This window comes from Thamnophis elegans, chromosome 1 (assembly GCF_009769535.1).
Source record: "Thamnophis elegans isolate rThaEle1 chromosome 1, rThaEle1.pri, whole genome shotgun sequence".
In the NCBI taxonomy this organism is placed as follows: Eukaryota; Metazoa; Chordata; class Lepidosauria; order Squamata; family Colubridae; genus Thamnophis; species Thamnophis elegans.
In genome coordinates, this window is record NC_045541.1 from 139,190,367 (window position 1) to 139,210,217 (window position 19,851).

A 19,851-nucleotide genomic window follows, 5' to 3' on the forward strand; every position below is an offset into this window, starting at 1 on the left:
GCTATGTATGGAAACTATTCAGAAGCTGGCTTGTTCTGCATTGTACTTAGGTGTCTGTAATTATTTAGGTAATGATCATTCCTTGTCTTTTTTAAAAAAAGAATTCATATTTTGCTTATAGTCATTTAGATGTTTGTAAGCCACCTCAAGTGGTTGAAAATGGAAATAAAAACTTCTGCTATTTCCCTAACTATACTCATTTTTAAAGGGGAAGATAAGAAAACAACAAGCAATGATAGATAGTTAGACAGACAGATTTGCATACCATCATCACAAGAAAAACAATTCTGTCAAGAAGACTGGTATTCTGGTATGCAAAGCTATTGTTTTGTAATGTTTACATAGACTTCTAGCTCACTATTATGTTTTATAAAAATAGCAAGCTTCAACATGTTATACATATTGCATGACGTTTAAGTCAGAGAACCTGAAAAAGGGGTCGTAGAAATGAGAAAGAGAAACAAAGACAGTGATCTTACAACAACAAAAGAACAAAATCTACCTCCAAAAGCTTAGATTAAGAATTTTATTACATGGCATCCTTTTATTTTATGAAAACAAATTCAGCATTTGGGTACTGCCAATCCATAGCTTGATTCTTTCTAGGAAGATAACTAATCATCCATCCAACTATATCAACCTTAATTTGTAAAAAGAAGAGCATAGGGAACAAGCTACCGAGAAGCAAAAATAGCTTATTTTCCAACAGAGAAAGTGCCAAAGCATTCATTAGAAAACTTATCTCTGTGGAATTTTAGCTACTTCAGTTTCCAAGATTTATCACATTACCAATGTATACCAAGTTACTTCTTTGTCTCAGCATCCCTTGGGCACTTATAATTTTGAGAGACGATTGTAGATCTGTTACAAAATTCTTGGCATTTCAGGATTTTGGGGAAGAAGCCAAACAATTAAAAATAATATAAAAACAAATCTAAAATTGTAGTAAAAATTATGTTTCCAAAGAAAATCATGGGGTGACTTTATTTCATTTAAAATAAAAATTCCAATTATTGGCTCTATTTTCATTTTGCAAATCTCATTGTACTACAAGATTTAGCTGTCTAAAGTTCATATGATAGTGTGTAGCCATGAGACCAACTTTATAAAACACCCACCTCTGTACAGTTGCTGCAAGGCAATTTTCTATTTGAAGGTGACTTCTATATGAAAGATTGTCAAACTGAAGTTAGTTTCAAGAAAAAAGAGAGAGCAAAATCTTTGTGAATATTCATATAGAAGTCCAAGAATGGAAACTATACCCTTGGCCATAATCTTCTCCGTTATGATGAAATGTATAGCATTTCTAATTAAATAACAGTGATAAATTCTGTATGTATCTGTAAATATTATGCCAAATTTCACCCTCTTTTTGAATGATTCCTTTCTCTCTTTGAAATGATTACATAGCCAAAGCTTATGTAATATATCAATGTTGATTAAAGCACTATAATTTATTATTTAGTAATATCTAAATTGCTGGGAGAAAGTGGCAAGAAGGTGACAAGCAACAGGGAGAAAGCAAAATTATTTAACTCATTCATCAATGATTTGATTGAGGGAATAAATAGGGAACTCATCAAATTTGCCGATGACACCAAGCTGGCAGAAATAGCCAACACTCCAGAAGACAGGTTAAGATACAGAAGGATCTTGACAAACTTGAACATTGGGCACTATCTAATAAAATGAAATTCAATGGTGAAAAGAGTAAGGTTCTACATTTAGGCAAGAAAGACGAAATGCACAGGTACAGTATAGGTGGTACCTTGCTCAACAGTAGTAACTATGAAAGGGATCTTGGAATCCTGGTGGACAGCCATTTAAATATGAGCCAGCAGTGTGCAGCAGCTGCCAAAAAAGCCAACACAGTTGTCGGCTACATAACCGAGGGATAGAATCAAGATCACGTGAAGTGTTAATACCACTTTATAATGCCTTGGTAAGGCCACACTTGGAATACTGCATTCAATTTTGGTTGCCACGATGTAAAAAAGATGTGGAGACTCTAGAAAGAGTGCAGAGAAGAGCAACAAAGATGATTAGGGGACTCGAGACTAAAACATATGAAGAATGATTGCAGGAACTGGGTATGTCTAGTTTAAATGAAAAGAAGGACTAGGGGAGACATGATAGCAGTCTTCCAATATCTCAGGGGTTGCCACAAAGAAGAGGGAGTCAAACTATTCTCCAAGGCACCTGAGGGTAGAACAAGAAGCAATGGGTGGAAACTAACCAAGGAGAGAAGCAACTTAGAACTGAAGAGAAATTTCCTGACAGTTAGAACAATTAATCAGTGGAACAACTTGCCTCCAGAAGTTGTGAATGCCCCAACACTGGAAGTTTTTAAGAAGATGTTGGATAGCCATTTGTCTGAAATGGTATAGGGTTTCCTGCCTAATCAGGGGGAAGACCTCCAAGGTCCCCTCCAACTCTGCTATTGTATTTTATTGTATTGTATTAAGTATAGTTAATACAATTGCTTCCCAATTCTGAAGTAAATGGCCTCTACTAGGTTCAGTTCAGTGTTGGCATATCTATTATGACTTAGGATATGCAAAACAATTAATTCCCATGAAAGGTTATTTATATAATTATTTCCAAAAATTGTTTAGAATTCATGAAGAAATTACTATTCTAAAATATACAAACGCAAAATAATACTTCCTTTAATGAAAACTATCACAAGTTCAATTTATACTAATTGGTTTGATAGTTCTAGTGTGTGAGCAAATGTAGATAAATGAGAAGACAGAAAAGAATGCTTACCCAGGAGGAAATGCTTTGGGGGCTTTTGGGGTTCAGGGCTTCACTAAAAATATTTAACAAATCTGATTCATTATAAAGGAAATAGGACACTGGTAAATTTCCAACAAATTATCCATCTTACTTGATTGATAGAGGATCTTGATATCTTATATTCTTGTCCAAGGTTTCAAATATAGGTGTAACATATATGAACTTAAAAAAAACCCAACAAATATTCAGTACAAAGCTACACTGTTCCTTAAATATAATAGAAATAGAAGATCGAATACTCTGATACTGTAACTTAGATCAAATGTACCAAATCATATTATTATGAGTTACAGTTATTTGTGTCATGAACAGGTTTAGTATGAGGAATGCCATATTTTTCAACTTGCAACTTGATATATGAAAGGAAGCCTAAATATTCCCAGACCAATGGTTTTATAGGTCTAATTTGTCTGGCTCTCCAAGTACAATGGCAAGATTTGCAAGCAAGGCTAAACCATAATTAAACATTATGCACATAAATGTTCAACTCTTGAACTCTCCTGTACCTCCTTTTTTGGAACAGCAACAAAGAATAACCTACAATTTCAGCTAACAGCATTTTGATTTGATTTTTCAAAAGTGGAAGCCACAGCTGGTGTTAACAATTTACCAAAACAAAAGAAAGTTAACTCAAAAAAGGTGCAACCATAATGAAGTTAACATCAAAATCAAATTCAATCTGAATCTTGTTTGAAAAATTGGCCCAAACAAGCTCTGAGGACTAAGAAAATTGTGAGAAAGTAAGTAGCCTCTTTGGTTCTTAGCTCCTTAGTGGTGCAACTGCAGAGAACCAGTTTGGTCTAGTGGTTAAGATGCCAGGATGGAAACTGGGAGACCATGAGTTCTAGTCTTGCCTTAGGCATGAAAGCTAGCTGGGTGACTCTGGGCCAGTTATTCTCAGTTCAACCTACTTCACAGATTTGAGATTTTTTTTTTTGAGATTTTATTAATATTTGTAGGCCGCCCTTTTCCCTGAGGGGACTCAGGGCGGCTCACATAAAATCAGGGAAGGGGAAATACAGACATTAAGATAAGACATATAATAAAATATTAAACAACATACATTCATCATTCGGGAGGGGAACTATCCTTGTCCCCAGGCCTGACGGGCGAGCCAGTTCTTCAAGGCTGTGCGGAAGGCCTGGACGGTGGCGAGGGTGCGAATCTCTACGGGGAGCTCGTTCCAAAGGGTTGTTATGTAGGACAAGCAGGAGGGGAAAGAATGCAGTGCGTGCCACCTTGAGTTATTTACAAAAATAATAAGGGTGGGATAGAAGTAAATAAATAAACAAACTGCAGAAGGCAGTACAATCCAAAGCATTATGGAAAATTATAGTCACAGCACTGTACTTGGAACGCACAGCTAAAGCAAAATGTACCCACTCCAAGGGAAACAAAGACAACACATGAGAAATAAAGGGGGTCGTCTGATTAGGAACCTGTGTCTTCTGGACTGCTGCCAGCGATAGGCTTCTATGGTTTTTAATCTTCTCTATTTGTTAATTTTAGTTGACTGAGTTAATTATATATTGTTAGTAGTTTAGTAATTGGGCCAGTTTACTTATTCTTTTCATGGTAAAACGGTTACATGTTGGGCATTCCACTGTTCCCTTAAAGTTAAAGCTAGCTAGCTTTTGTGTCTACTTTCTATTTTTGTATATTTTAATTCAACTGATATTCTTTTATTTCCATTCTGCATTTAATTTCTAAATGTATCAACAATAACACCCCCATATTAAAAAGAATTGTTTTGACAAATTAGCTTTAAAAAGCATGAACCATTGTATGGGTATGGGCTGCGTAAAAATACCACATTCAGTTTCTACAAAATATATATCTGCTTTTCCATGGTCTCACTATATTATTTCTGTTAGCTGTTTCATGTCCCCTTTAGATTATTACATCCTAGAGGATGAGCATAAGGAGAATGAGGGGACACTGTCATTAGCAAAACTTACTTTTCAAAGTACATTTCAGGAAAACAAGAACGTTATTTTTGCTGAACATTACATAGAAACTCAGTTTACTACAGCACAAACACACCCAGTCTAACATTCATATTGTACTCTGACCTACCCTGAGGTACTATACCACTCCCATCAGTTGTCAAGGCTAAGTAAACAAATGGTAAACTTTGCCTGAGGAATTTTAACAGGGAATAAGCCATTCATCTGATACAAACAAAACTAGCTAAATTTCTGAAACACACTAAAAATATTTCTCCCATATTCAAAGTAACTGTGTATCAATGTGATAAGTGGATACTAATTTTCAAATGCTGAAAATTCAATAAATGCCAGCAATACCGGCTGCCTTAATACATTTTCCTGGCTTGCAGCATGAAAAGAAACAAAAGTCTTTGTTTTATGGCAGTCTACTCTTTTGTCTTACCTTTCCCAGGAGCTGAAAATGCTGCTACTATAAACCACCCTGTCTTATAACATCCCATTTTCACCTCTGAAAGGGTTAATATGGATTGAAAAGAGACACTTACAGCACTGCTGGAGGAAGACAGAGTTAACCGAGTTATAGACTAGAACCCATATTAGGACTTACCTTGTGGCAAAAAAGGTGTAAAAGTTGTACCTATTTTTCTTCCCTTATTGTATCTGCTATAGGACTTGTTTCACTTGGTGAAAATGCTGACCTAAAACCCAGGAGATTGCTCCAGTTTTCTCTTAGGAATGAAACCCTGAAGCTGACCTGGCCTGCTTGCTATGGGTGTATTAGTTGGAACCCTGATACCCATTCAGCTTGGAGTCGGACTCTGACTTGGCAGACCCTTTAGAAGTGACCAAGACACAGGTTATCTGAAAGGAGTTTGAGCCAAATGATCCTGAGGATATGAGCTTGGCCTCTCTTTCTGGACCATGCCGTCTTGGTTGCTTTAAGATCTCACAAGAGGTAGCCAGTGGTTGGGTCCAAGTGATAGTTAATGCCTCTTGAGGGAGGGGATGGTACTGCCTGATTTGAAGTACGCAGTGGTATGTCTTCTTCTTAAGTTGCAATCTTTGGATCTAAATTATCAGACAACTTTTGTCTAGTCTATAGCCCCCCTTTTTGGAGGTTATTGAGATAGTGGTTGGTGCTCAGTTTCAGGGGACCCCTAATGAAGTGGATTATATGGATCCTTTTCACTTTGGGTTCAGGTGAGGGTAGAGTATTGAGATGGCATTGGTTGTACATGTGGATGATTTCTAGAGGGCTTAGGACAAGTGTGATGCACTTGGCTCTCCCAGATCTCTCAGTAGCTTCTGATTCCATGATATCATGATATCATTCTGGACTATATACAGAGTTTGGGAGTAACATACATTGTTTTGCATGTTACCTCCTTTCTCTGGATATGATTCGAATTGGTGTGTGTTGGGGGGAGCTCTAGGATCTACAGTGTGGGGTGCCTCAGGGCTTAGACCTCTCATCTCTTCCTTTGACATATACATGAAACTGATGGTCCTTCAACCCCACAGATATGCATACTGATGATATGCAGCTATGAAACTCCACATCCTGCTAAGCAAAAGATACTATTGTAGTATTGACTGAGTGCCTGGAGACTGTAAGGGTTTGGATGGAGAATAACTGATCAGACCTGGCAAGATGGAGTAGCTTTGATTTTTTTTAGCCCCTTGGAGTCTAGACATCTGTGACTCTGAATGGGGTTGCATTTCCATGGACTGAGCTGGTGCACAATTTGTGTGTGTTAGACTCACAGCTCATTTTTTTTCCCACATTTTTTTCCCCACATTTTATTAAGATTTATAGGCCGCCCTTCTCCCTGAGGGGACTCAGGGCGGCTTACAATCACAGGGAAGGGGGTGCAATACCAAAAAACAAACAATAAGTGAACAAAATAAAGTAATAAAACACAACTTGCATTCCACAGTCAACACTTGGGCGGGTAAATTGGGAACCTATCCCCAGGCCTGCTGGGAGAGCCAGATCTTAAGGGCTGCGCGGAAGGTCTGGATGGTGGTGAGGGTACGAATCTCAACGGGGAGATCGTTCCACAGGGTCGGAGCTGCAACAGAAAAGGCTCTCCTCCGTGTAGTCGCCAGTCGACATTGACTGGCGGATGGAATTCGGAGGAGGCCCAGTCTGTGCGATCTAATCGGTCGAAGGGAGGTAATCGGCAGAAGGCGGTCTCTCAAGTACCCAGATCCACTACCATGGAGTGCTTTAAAGGTGGTCATCAGTACCCTGAAGCGCACCTGGAGATCGACAGGTAGCCAGTGCAGCTCGCGGAGGATAGGTGTAATGTGGGCGAACCGCGGTGTGCCCACTATCACTCGCGCGGCTGCATTCTGGACTAACTGCAGTCGCCGGATGCACTTCAAGGGTAACCCCATGTAGAGCCCATTGCAGTATTCCAGCCTAGAGATCACAAGGGCTCGAGTGACTGTTGCGAGCGCCTCCCGGTTCAGGTAGGGCCGTAACTGACGGACCAGGGGAACCTGGGCAAATGCCCCCCTGGTCACAGCCGACAACTGATGGTCAAAAGCCAGCTGTGAATCCAGGAGGACTCCTAAGTTACGGACCCTATCTGAGGGGTATAAAATTTGACCCCCCAGCCTGAGTGTTGGAATATCAGCCAAATTGTTGGGAGGGAAACACAACAGCCACTCGGTCTTGTCCGGGTTGAGTACCAGTTTGTTAGCACTCATCCAGTTCTTAACGGCCTCAAGACCCTGGTTCATCACGTCCACCGCTTCATTGAGTTGGCACGGGGCGGACAGATACAGTTGCGTATCGTCCGCGTATTGATGGTATTTTATCCCGTGCCTCCGAATGATCTCGCCCAGCGGTTTCATGTATATGTTAAATAGTAGGGGGGATAAGACCGAACCCTGCGGCACCCCGTATGTTAGGGGCCTCAGGGATGATCTCTGCCCCCCGACCAACACCGACTGCGACCTGTCCGAGAGGTAGGAGGAGAACCACTGCAAAACAGTGCCTCCCACCCCCACCTCCCGCAGTCGTCGCAGAAGGATACCATGGTCGATGGTATAGAAAGCCTCTGAGAGGTCAAGGAGAACCAGGATGGACGCGTGGCCTCCATCTCTGGCCCTCCAGAGATCATCGGTCAATGCGACCAAAGCGCATTGACCGATGAGCAAGCAGGTGGCAGTTGTGAGTAGGGACGCCTTGTATAGATTCATCTTGTGTGCCAAATTGACCATTGGTCCTGAAGGGTCCTTTTCTGTGCACTGCGGGAGAGTCCAAGAATGGATTAAATTAGTCTGGTTGCCCTAGGACTGAGGAATATTTTTTTCTTTGGCCATGCCTCCTGGTCCTCCTTAACGCAATATTTCTGACCAGTTCTGGAACCAGTGAAGGCTGATATGATAAGAAAAAACTGTCCAAGTCCATGTGATGGCCCTGAATCCCTGGACCTGAAGACCCTGGGTGGGGTTGGACTCTCCCGCAGTGCACAGAAAAGGACCCTTCAGGTAAGCCAATGATCATTTTCCTGTGCACTACTTGGAGAGTCCAAACATGGGACATACCCAAGTTAATTGTCACTAGGGCGGGAAGGAATTCTGTCCTGGGATTCTGTCATGGAAACAGCCCCCTGCAGAACCCGCCTGCTGAATGATGCCTTGGCTGAAGCAAACATGTCCAATTTATAGTTTTTGACAAAGGGCAATGGGGAGGACCACGTAGCTGCTCTGCAGATTTCACCTATTGTGGCCTGGGTTGCCCAGGCAACAGTTGTGGTGACGCTCCTTGTGGAGTGAGCAGTGATATGTTGAGGTACTACCTTGGACTGTGTTCATACAAAGCTGCAATGCACGCTCTTAGCCATCTGCTGACAATGGAAGATGTTATCTTTCGTCCCATGAACCCTGGCTGGAAAGACACAAAAAGGGCCTCGGACCTGCGGAATCCTGCTGTCTGTTTAATGTATCTCCACAGGGCCCATCTGATGTCCAGCATGTGCCAGACGCATTCCTTCGGGTGCCTGGGGCATGGGCAAAAGTTTGGTAGAATCACTTCTTGCGCCCTATGGAACCATATGTTAACTTTTGGGATGAAAGTCGGGTCCAAGCGAAGTACAACTCTATCCAGATGTATAATACATAGGTCTTCTTGGACTGATAGAGCCGCCAGGTCTGATATTCTCCTTGCAGATGTTATAGCAATAAGAAAAACTCTCTTAAGCGTGAGGTGCCGGAGAGAAGTTGTACGAATAGGTGCAAAGGGAGATGAAGTGAGGGCCTATAGAACCAGCGATAACTGCCAGATCGGGTATTGGTGAACCACCGGAGGATGCAGATTGGAGGCGCCCTTGGGGAACCAGCGAACCCTAGGTAGTCTGCTAAGGTACTGAACCAAATCCCCAGACCAAATGGTGGATAATGCAGTGACCTGATGTTGAAGAGTGTTGGAGACGAGTCCCCGATCAAGACTCTTCCGTAGAAAGTCCAGTACATGGGGAACTGGAGCTGTGATCAGATAGACCTGTAGGTTGTCGCATCACTTGGCGAAGGTGGACCATGTACAGTCATAAATTCTGGTCATCGAAGGTCTCCTGGATGGTATGTATCACCTTGTCCGACAGGCCATCCCTCCTCAGGAAGTTCCCCTCAAGTGGAGCCACTGGTGATCCGGATGGACGATGGCCTCCTGGCTGAGGGAGACCTAGCCCTGAGGGATTCTCCACAGGCTGGACACCAACAGGCTGACGAGATTGGCGTACCAGGACCTCCGGGGTCAGTGGGATGCTACCAGCAGTACCTCCGCCCTCTCCGCGATGATTTTGCAGATCACTTGTGGCAGAAGCGGAGGAAATGCGTATAGCAGTTCCTGAGGCCACCTACAGCGAAGGGCATTTGTCCCCTCCGCCTCTGGCGAATGGAAGTGGGAGAAGCATTGGAGTTGCATGTTCTCGCAGGTGGCAAACAGGTCGACTACAGGGGTGCCGAATCTGCTGGACAACTGGCGGAACAGGACCGGGTTCAATCACCACTCTGCATTGTCTATGGTGGTCCTGCTCAACCAGTCCACCTGGATGTTGTCCACCCTCGAGATGTGTTCGGATCAAATGGATTTGATATGATGCTCTGCCCACCTGCCCAGGGCCTCTGCCTCTGCCATGACCTTCCTGGATCTCGTGCCGCCCTGGCAATTTACGTGAGCCTTGGTGGCCACATTGTCCATCATTAATAGTACATGCTGGTGTAGAATGTCCTGTTGGAAATGACGCAGGGCGAGTCTTGCTGTTCGCAGATCTAGCCAGTTGATGTTGCAGGTTGCTTTGGCCTGAAGACCACTTACCCTGAGTCACACAATATCCCATGTGTGCACCCCAACCGGCAAGACTGGCATCCGTGGTGATGACTACTCTTGCAGGTTGTTTGAAGAGATGACCTTTTCGTAGTCCTGCTGATTGCCATCATCTGAGGGATTTCTTCACAGTCAGTGGAAGTTGGTCCTTCATGGGAGAGTTGCTTCTGTTGGACCTCTGGTAAGGTAGGAGGAGCCACTGAAAGTCCCGGGAATGGAGTTTTGCCCAGGGAACTACTGAGATGCACGAGATCATCTTCCCTAACAGTTGTGAGAGGAGCAGCACCGGGACCTGCCTCAAACCCTGAGCCTTGTGGACTAGGGAGCCTATGCTGTCTAACCTGTCCTGGGAGAGGAACACCCTGCAGGTGGAAGTGTCTATTACTGTCCACAGGTGTAGAAGCTTGGTGGTCGGTGAGAGATGACTTTTCTCCAGGTTCATGGAGTACCCGTGAATCTGGAGGGACCTCAGGGTGACCTGAAGGTCCCGCAAGGATTGTTTCCTGGACAATGACTGGATGAGTATGTCATCCAAGTAACACTGGAGCCTTATGGGTCTGTGCCTGAGATGCACTGCGACTACTTGGGCCGTGGTCTGCAGGTTGGTCTTAGCTGCTTGGCACTGGGCCTTTTCAAATTGTTTCTCCAAAGGCCTTGGCCTGTGTTCTGCATCCCTATCTGCAGCTGTGGATGATTGGTAGGGATGGCTGCCTGTACCTGCCACCCTGCCCTGTCTAGCTTTCCTGCTGTTGTCTGGGGCCTTGGCCTGACTAGAGTCTTGCGGGGAACCTGGTCTACTGTGGTTGGAAGAAGTGCCAGGGTGCTCTAGAGGTGCAGACGTAAGAGAAGATCAACGGTAGAAAGGTGGAACTGGATCAAGGAGTGAAGCAATAAGCTGGCTGAAGGGCTGGGGACGTCTGCTGCCGGTAGAATAATTAGTAGGCAGGATTAGCCAGTCACGCAATCTGAAAAATGCGAACCAGGGAGGTTTGCATGGCCTAGCAGATCAATTGGAGAGGGGCAAAAACTACCTCAACCCTGTCCGTGCTGGTGAATGATCCTCAGACAGCCAAAAACACCAGCACTGTCCCAATTGTTGATAATGAGTGGCAGCAACGCTGCAGGAGAGTCAGCTGGCCACTTGATGGCAATCTGCAGGGAAACAGACAAGCAGCAAAATGGCCGATTAAAAGGGCACGAAAAACTCCTTTTTAAAATGGCTGCTGCTTTAAGTGGGGGTGAGGAAGGAGAAAATGGTGGCCACAAGCTGGCCACACTTCTCCACAGCGAGGCCGCAAGCCAAAATTTACAAAGGCGAACCTCTGTGCGCTTCCGGCAGTCACCAAGAGCTGCGCCCCTGTCAGAGCGAGAAAACTTGCCTGACGAAACTCTGCTTCCATCCCCACGTCCGTTCCTACCTGAAGCAAGCTGTCAGAGGTGAAAAGTCAAGGAAATAAAGGAGAAAAATAGAGAAAAAAATAGCTAAGTCTAAGAAATGAAAATAGGCAACAAGGAAAAAAGAGGAAAAAAAATTCTAACATAAGAGAGTCCAAGCCAGAGTTAAATTAAAGCTGGAGCTCACTAATACAATCCTTAACGGGCCAGACTTAGGAAAAAATCTGGCGTTAAGGAGGACCAGGAGGGGTGGCCAAAGAAAAAAGATTCCTCAGTCCTAGGGCAACCAGACTAATTTAATCCATGCTTGAACTCTCCAAGCAGTGCACAGGAAAAGTGCTTCTTCCTGGATCAGGAAGTCTTGGTCATAGTCATTTATCTCTTACTCATTTCCCATTTGGATTTACTGCATTATGCTCTACATGGGGCTAACTTTGAAAACCACTCAGAAACAACAACTTGGTCAGAATGAAGCAGTGCAGAATGTTGACTGCTTCTAGGTTTACCCAAGTAATGCATCTGTTGCATGAGCTGCATGCACAATTTCCTTCCAGGTGTAATTCAATATATTGTTTATCACCTTTAAAGTCTTACGTTGTATGGGATCAGGATATCTGCATGACCACCTCTCTCTGAGAGTATTTGCCTTGTCCCACCAGATCACATAGGGAAGGCATGATCCAGGTCCCTTTCCTAATCTGTTGCCATTTAGTGGGATCTCAGAAGTGCACATTTTCTGTGGTTGTCCCTACCTTATGGAACACCATTCCCTGTGCAATGATGAACCCCCACCCTTTCAGTCTTCTACAAGGCCATCAGGAAGTGTCTTTTTATCCAAATGCTGAAATAAAGTGAGGATATTTTGGGCTGGTTGTTGGAGCAACCCTAGGACATGATTGAAGTGATGGGGATTGGTGGTATTTTTATGATTATTATAGTTTGGGGTTGCATTGTGAGCTACCCAGAATTGTATTTTAAGACGGGCAGCCATATAGATCATCACTCAAACAATATAAAAAGTAGAGGAAGAGCAAAGCTGTGAAAGGAGCTATGCTAAAGGCCACCATCATAAATTTACTCTTGTTCATCAGTCACTTTTAACTTTTCATGACCTAATGGACATAATTTAACTAGAACTGCCTGCAGTAATAGCTTCTTTGCATTCTCAAGCTCAAGCTCATGCATGCATTATGAAGAATATCACCTAGCTACCTTGTTCTCTGTCAGCTTCTTTTTTTAAAAAAAATATGTTTGATTTTTCCAACCATCGAAGTCTTTTTCATTGACACTTGCCTTTGCATTATCTGTCCAAAATATTAAAGCTTTATTATTAGGATCTGCAATGAGCAGTCTTGTTTCACTTTCACCTAGTTTTGAGTGATTTATTCTTATAGGCAAAGGAATTCTCAATTATCTCCAGCACCCCATTTTAGGGGCATCAATTTCACCTTTCATTCAGTTTTTCTGAATATCCAGCTTTCACTTTGATAAATTAGAACTGAAGAAAAACCATGATGACTTCACCAGCTGATGTTTCTCCTAACAATTTCAATTTCTATTTTTTATAGTTCAGTATTTCTCCTGAAAAAAATCAGCATATAAGAGTCATAGTTAAAAAAAAAAACCCTTTATGGACGTTGGCAGCCATTGAAGCTAACATACAGGCAGACACACACCTCCTCCCAATTACCTTAGTATACTCTTTTTCCAATTTTCAACTACTTAATTGTTCCAAATTCTATTCTAGCTGTTGCATTCTCAACTCCATATAAATTCAGAATGTCCGAATTTATACTTGGATATTCAGGCAATCCATTGCATCTATGTTTTTAAGGACCCTCCATGGTTTATTGTTTTCTATACAGTTAAAAGCCTTAGTATATTTAATAAAGCAAAAAGAGAATTTTAAAAAAACTCCTTGGTCTTTTCTACAAACGATCAGATTTTAACAATTTGATCTTAGGTTTCTTTGTCTCTTCTGAATCTAATTTTTATAACAGGAAGTTCTCATTGTTTGTATTGTTGAAGACACAATTTCAAAATCTTGAGCATTTTGTTAATGTAACATGTTGGATTAAAAAAACCCACCTTGTGTTCCATTTAGCAAATGACATTCTGATAACACTAAAATATTACACCCCAGAAATTAGAAGTATCCAGCTACACAGAAAAGTTACCATTATTTGGGTTTCAATCATACAAGGATTACTAGGACTGTACATAGTTTTATGTACAATGTTATTTCTCCTTGAGCATGTTTGTACAATTAATTCATTATTAACAAATTAAAACAATTTACATCTGCTATAAAAACAGGAGGTAAAAATATTTCTATGAGTTGGATGGGGGGGGGGAGTAGCTAGAAAGCAACCAGTTATACATCCAAAGGATTTTGTTGAAAAGTTTCATTTAAACACAAGAATGATAAAACCAAAGATTTTAAGATACACTGTAACCAAGATAATTGCACAAGGTCATAAAAAACTAATTGCACATACAGTGGAGTTTCTACAATCAAAATAGTGAAGCTATAGATTATTTAGAGCAGTCAAAACCAATTTAAAAAGGAACCAGTTGAATAAACAGTTTGTGATGTTGATGGTCATTATGACAATGTGTTACAACCTGTTTGTTAATTAAAATCCTCATGTTTGATGGCAGCTATGTAATCAACCTGGAAACATTATTGAGATTCTGAATATTCTAGCACATTATCCCTCTAGTTACAATCAACCTGGATAAAGCATAATGAAATAAATGCAGATAGTCAATTGAGGTAGATTTAGCTCAATGATCTAGAAATGATCTAGCTACAATGGATCAACTGTTTTTATATTTTGTATATTTTTTGCAGACATAATTTTTCATGCATACAAAAATATAGCTTTAAATTTGCATCTAAATATACTCAGTTGTTCAGTTACTGTGTCTTACTTGTATAGCTATTGAGATATGAACCATTCATGGATTAATCTTACAATGGTCAGACAACTACTAACACTTTACTATTAAAATGTAGGTGTCAGGCCCGCAAATATATTCCTTTTAGAATTTTTGCCTGCCACACTTTCTCTTATTTCATTATGTTGTTTCATTAGTATAGTTGATGGGAGGGGGAAAAGATAGCAGTAAGATTGTGGAATGTATTGTTTTCATTCTTTACTAGAAGCCAAGGTCATCCTTTGTCTCCGTACTTTTGACACCTGACCAGAAGCAGCTGGGTGTGGATGCCAGCGTGGAAGAAAGAGATTGGACCATGTGATGGATTGTGGGTGTGGGGACAAGATCATGAACTTTTAACTGGGTGGAATTTTGATGTCATTTCCTGTATTGGGATTCCATAGCAATGTGCCAACATGTCTGTCTTATTAAATTGGAACCTTAAGGATAGCTCTGCCTTGGACTCTGATTTAATTCTGCATGATATTTGGAACGCTGACAGTAAGTACGTAAGGAAGAAATATATGAAAGGTACTTCTATTAATGTTTACTAATAAGAATAATTCCATTGCTGAATTTAAAATTAAACTTATTAAGATGCCATGTCCTAAAATATTGAATTAATTAAACCTTTTTATTAAATTCTTTGATTACATTCTCTATATATTTTAGTATTTTCTCTTGTTTTCATCTATGAGTTCTTTCTATGCTGTTCTATATTCACAGAAGCCTATGTCCTACGAAATTTCACAAGAAACATTTTAACATGCATCTTTTCCTGATAATCAAGAATAGGCAGCACCAATAATACTATTTTATTCATTTTTCTATTTTGCAATTTTAAGACATTCTTTCTTCTTTTTGTAAAGCTATTGTCTATATATTCAGATAATAACTATATTTGGTAAGAAATACATCATTAATAGCTTATACCACTTTAAAACAGAAATTCTAGATAAAAAGATGAATGATAATGCAAGGACATGTGAACAATACACACATAAATCATAATCTTATCCAGATCTCCTCTGGGTAAAATTAACATATTCCCAAATAAGCATGTAGAGGATTGCAGTCTTAGTAAATCTGAAAAGTTTGAAGTATAAGATGTCTTTCTCTGCTAGGACCTAGATATTAGAATTCTTAATATCTCTTCAAATAATAATAATATTTTTCATTATATATTAACAATAATAATTACTAAAATAGTTGGTGTATTTTATTCCTCTTTTGAGCACTATTTATATAAGTGGTAGATTAGATACCAATTTTCAGTTTTATATCCATTCAGTCATCTAATATGGTTCTTATGATGCATTCTGTGATCTAAAGATAGAAATCTCTAAAAATGACACAGTGACATTTTTAACCAACATGATTAAAGCAGAAATTAAAAATATATTCAAGGCTGTAGAAAATTAGCCTTACTCTATGTTCTGAACATGAATGAAGCAGTAGTAATTGGATGAGAGATTCTGGATACTTACTAACTCCCCAAGAGTCATCAAAAAATAAATAGATTTCCTCTTAAATAATACATTAAAATTACACAGAATATCAATTTCCATCACTGACAATTAAATTCAAATAAGATTATTCCGATCACATAACCCTCAAAGATTCAAAACTGGCATGCAACAATAAAAAAATGCTTTCATATTCTATCTAATGTAATTTCCAAGTTCAGCTCCATAATAACTAGTCAATATCACTCAAATGGAAAAATGAAAACCAACAAATACAAAGAGAACAATCATGCCTTGCATGCATTCCTTCGCTACTGAACAACAATTCTTGTCTCCAGTACTAAATAGGAGAAAAATACTCATAATTATATTGTAATAGAAAAAAGTGACTGTGTCTTGCATATCAACCACTGTACATCGCCCTCTGAGATACACCTGTCACACGACTACAGCTAGTATTTTTCCACTGATACATGCAGAAGCAAAACTATATTATTCATCAACACAAGTTGAAAGGTATCATGCTGTGTGAACCATGGATGGAGGAAAAGAGATACACGCATAGCATATTAAAGTATTTCATGGTAAAACAAATTGAGCTCATGAATATACTACATATGAATGTAGATACTGGAAAAGGATAAAAGCACTATAAATAAGCTTTTCTCCTGAAACAATGGGCAACTTATGGCAATTATTGTAACAGAGAATCTTTGGCCTACCTTGCAGAAGAGCTCCATTTCTTTTGATAAAGGTGCTTCCTGGCCAAATGGGTGGACTGGATGTGCTAAAGTTTAAAAAGGGGAAATGGTGTAAAAAAAACATTTATATTTACAAATTGTCTAATCATATTTTTATACAATTTTGTAAATTTGGACATCAGTTTTAAGAAAATAACATTTTTTTTAATAGCAGAATTATCTCTTTATAAAAAAATATTCATCAATCATATTGTTTGCAAAAAGAAAAAAAAGAACCTATTGTCTACCTACACCTATTTAAGAAAGGGAAACTAGAAACAACATGTTATTATTTCTTTAAAAACCATTAACAGTAAAGCTTTCGTTAAGTTTAATGTTAAAATACCATTTTACATTCTCATATGTTTCAAGGCAATTTTAAATAGAATTATAGAGCTGTTGATTTGGCCCTGAACTGGATACTATTTTATTTTAGTCTAGGACATCTTCTGCGCAAAAAAAAAAGATAGGCTGTTCTAACCGTCATGAAATGTAAACACATGTAGAATATTAATACACTACTAAATGCAAGTGTCCAGTCCAAGCAAACTATAAATAAGCTAATAATTTCTGTGTGTATTGTCAGATCAGATATATCATATAAAGACTTATGAGTAGCACAACAGGAAATGCCCTTGATAGATATATGACATCAGAAACTAGAATAAGGACATTTGGGGAAAGAAGTATATTTTTACCATACATTTACATTTTGGAACATTCCTGGTCTGAAAAATATAGATATCTATATAGATATAGATTGAATAAAGCCACAATAAAAAATAAAAATTACATAGGTGCTAAATCAGGTATAACTTAAGAAGTTGCCTACAGTAAAATCTGCATCTGGGCCTCCAAATCAAATTAAGGTAACAATTTGCTCACAATCTGATTTGGAAAGAGCACAAAGAGCACTAAGGAGGAAAAATAATAGCCTTTTAAACTGTATTAGAGGTCTCATCTATGTGGCACTCTACAGTTATTTTATCACACAATGCTGCTGTATTTGCAAAAATGCAGTAGCCAGGAAACAACCACTGGCACCAAAGTTTTGCAACCGAGTTTCAGATTTTCAAAAGACTATATGTATAAAATCAAACAATAAAATATACTGTGTATGTGTGTGTGTGTGTTTTAATAAATACATGGAATTATAATCAGATATTTTCAGAGCTTGACTGATTTGAAGATATTTAAGCTTTAAACAAATAAGATGTACCACATTCTTGCTCTGTTTATAAGAATGATTTGATTGTAAGTAAAGTAACAAAAGCTATCATACAAACATCATTGTCTTATGGAAAAACTGATTTTCCACCAGTTGCCAACTTTAGACTGATTATGCAGTCTGACCTTCACTTACTGTAATGATCATTACTACTAATACAATACAAAGCAGTATTTCCTAAGAATGATCTATGCAAGATTGGCCTAGTATTATTAATCCTGATTAACCATTATTTTTCAGTGTCTCGGACAGATATTTATCAGACCTTATAAAGAAGACTACCCAAAAAATATTATGAAATTAATCAGAACACCAAATACAAGTTGGGCAGAAACGATCTCATTCTGTTAAGGACCTAGGAGTACTCATTCATCTCAAACGATCGAAGACCCAGAGCTCACTGTAACAGCATTGCCAAAAAGGCATTAAGAGTTGTTAACCTAATTTTGTGAAATTTCTTCTCTGGTAACATTGTACTGCTAACTAGGGCATACAAAACCTTTGCCAGTCCAATTCTTGAATACAGTTCGTCCGCCTGGAATCCACACTGTATATCGTACATTAACATGATTGAGCGGGTTCAGATGTATTTCACAAGACAAGTACACTACTCCTCTATTCACAATAGAATTCCCTATGCCACTAGGCTTGAAATTTTGGGCTTGGACAATCTGGAACAGCACCACCTGCAGTCCGATCTAAGCATAGTACACAAAATTGTCTGCTACAAAGTCTTGCCTGTCAACGACTTCTTCAGCTTCAATCACAATCATACACGGGCAAACAATCGATACAAAGTCAAGGTAAAGAGCTTCAAACTCGATTGCAGAAAATACAACTTCAGCAACAGAGTGGTCAACGCCTGGAATGCTCTACCTGACTCCGTTCTTATAGTCTCAAACCCTCAAGGCTTCAATCTTAAAGTGTCCACCGTAGACCTCCCCCCATTATTAAGGTCCGTTAAGTGGGTATGCACAAGCACACCAACATGCCTACCGTCCCTGTCTTATTGTCTCCATTTATCTGTATTTACTTCCTTTGTTCATGTTTATGTTCATACCTATACTTGTTATCTTGTACATGTTTAACAAACAAATAAGATAAATAAATAAATAAAATTACAGACAGACAGAAACAAGCACTCAGTTACTTCAACAATGTTCAAATGTTTGTATCCTAATATTTATATTTAAAGTACAAAGTAAAAAATATGGCAAGCCTCCTCCTTCTTGTTCCCTAGCACTTATTAAATTACCTGAATTTTTGTTTTTAACACTTTTTAATTTCTTCAAATGACAAGCTGTGAAAAGACAACATTTGAGTTCAAATATGTATAAAAGTAAAATTAATAAAGATCATTTGGAAAATATACTTAATGTTAACATGTGAGCCCAATCCATTCTCATATACTACTTCCAAATATTACATTCACTAAATTATATACAAGAATAGGTATTACTTAACTCTACAGATTCCTTCTCACCACTATTTCTTATATAGAGGAGTCATCAACTTAGTATTGTAATTGAGCCCAAAATAACAATTGTTAAGTCATGGACATCATGAGCATTTGTTGCCAGAAACTGGAAGTAAATGACTGCCTCTACTTGTTTTTTCAATAAAGGTTTTAGGATACTGCTGCCATACTACCCTAACAGCTTTTTTGGTCAAAGATTCAAAGAGTAAAAAAAGAAAATACCCTGGAGTATTTATTACTATCCCTTTCCCCACTATTTTATTCCTTGAAAATCTATCATAGAAACTGGAAGACCTTCTCAAATAACGTCAAGTGACAGAAAAGTCAGAAAGAAAAACTGCCAGTTACAAACACATCTTGTAGGTAAAAGTCCTTCCTGCATTACTATTGTGGCCTGCCGGCAGCCAGTGGACCTAGCAGCAGATTCAGACAGTGAGGAGGTTGGGGAGGAACATGGGCAAGTTCTGGAGTCTGGGAAAGGCTCTGATGAGGGCTCTGTATTGGAGGCAGAGAGGGGGC

General features: G+C 39.5%; 1 protein-coding gene across 3 annotated transcripts in view; it reads right to left on the minus strand.

Annotated features, from left to right (window-relative positions):
• Positions 1–19,851, minus strand: part of FOXN3 (forkhead box N3) — a 177,493-nt gene that overhangs the window by 66,853 nt on the left and 90,789 nt on the right. For all 3 annotated transcript variants that reach the window (XM_032232809.1, XM_032232800.1, XM_032232816.1), the window contains exon 4: positions 16,610–16,674. In XM_032232809.1, the coding sequence (XP_032088700.1) occupies positions 16,610–16,674 (65 nt within the window). The remainder of the gene's footprint in view (positions 1–16,609; positions 16,675–19,851) is intronic.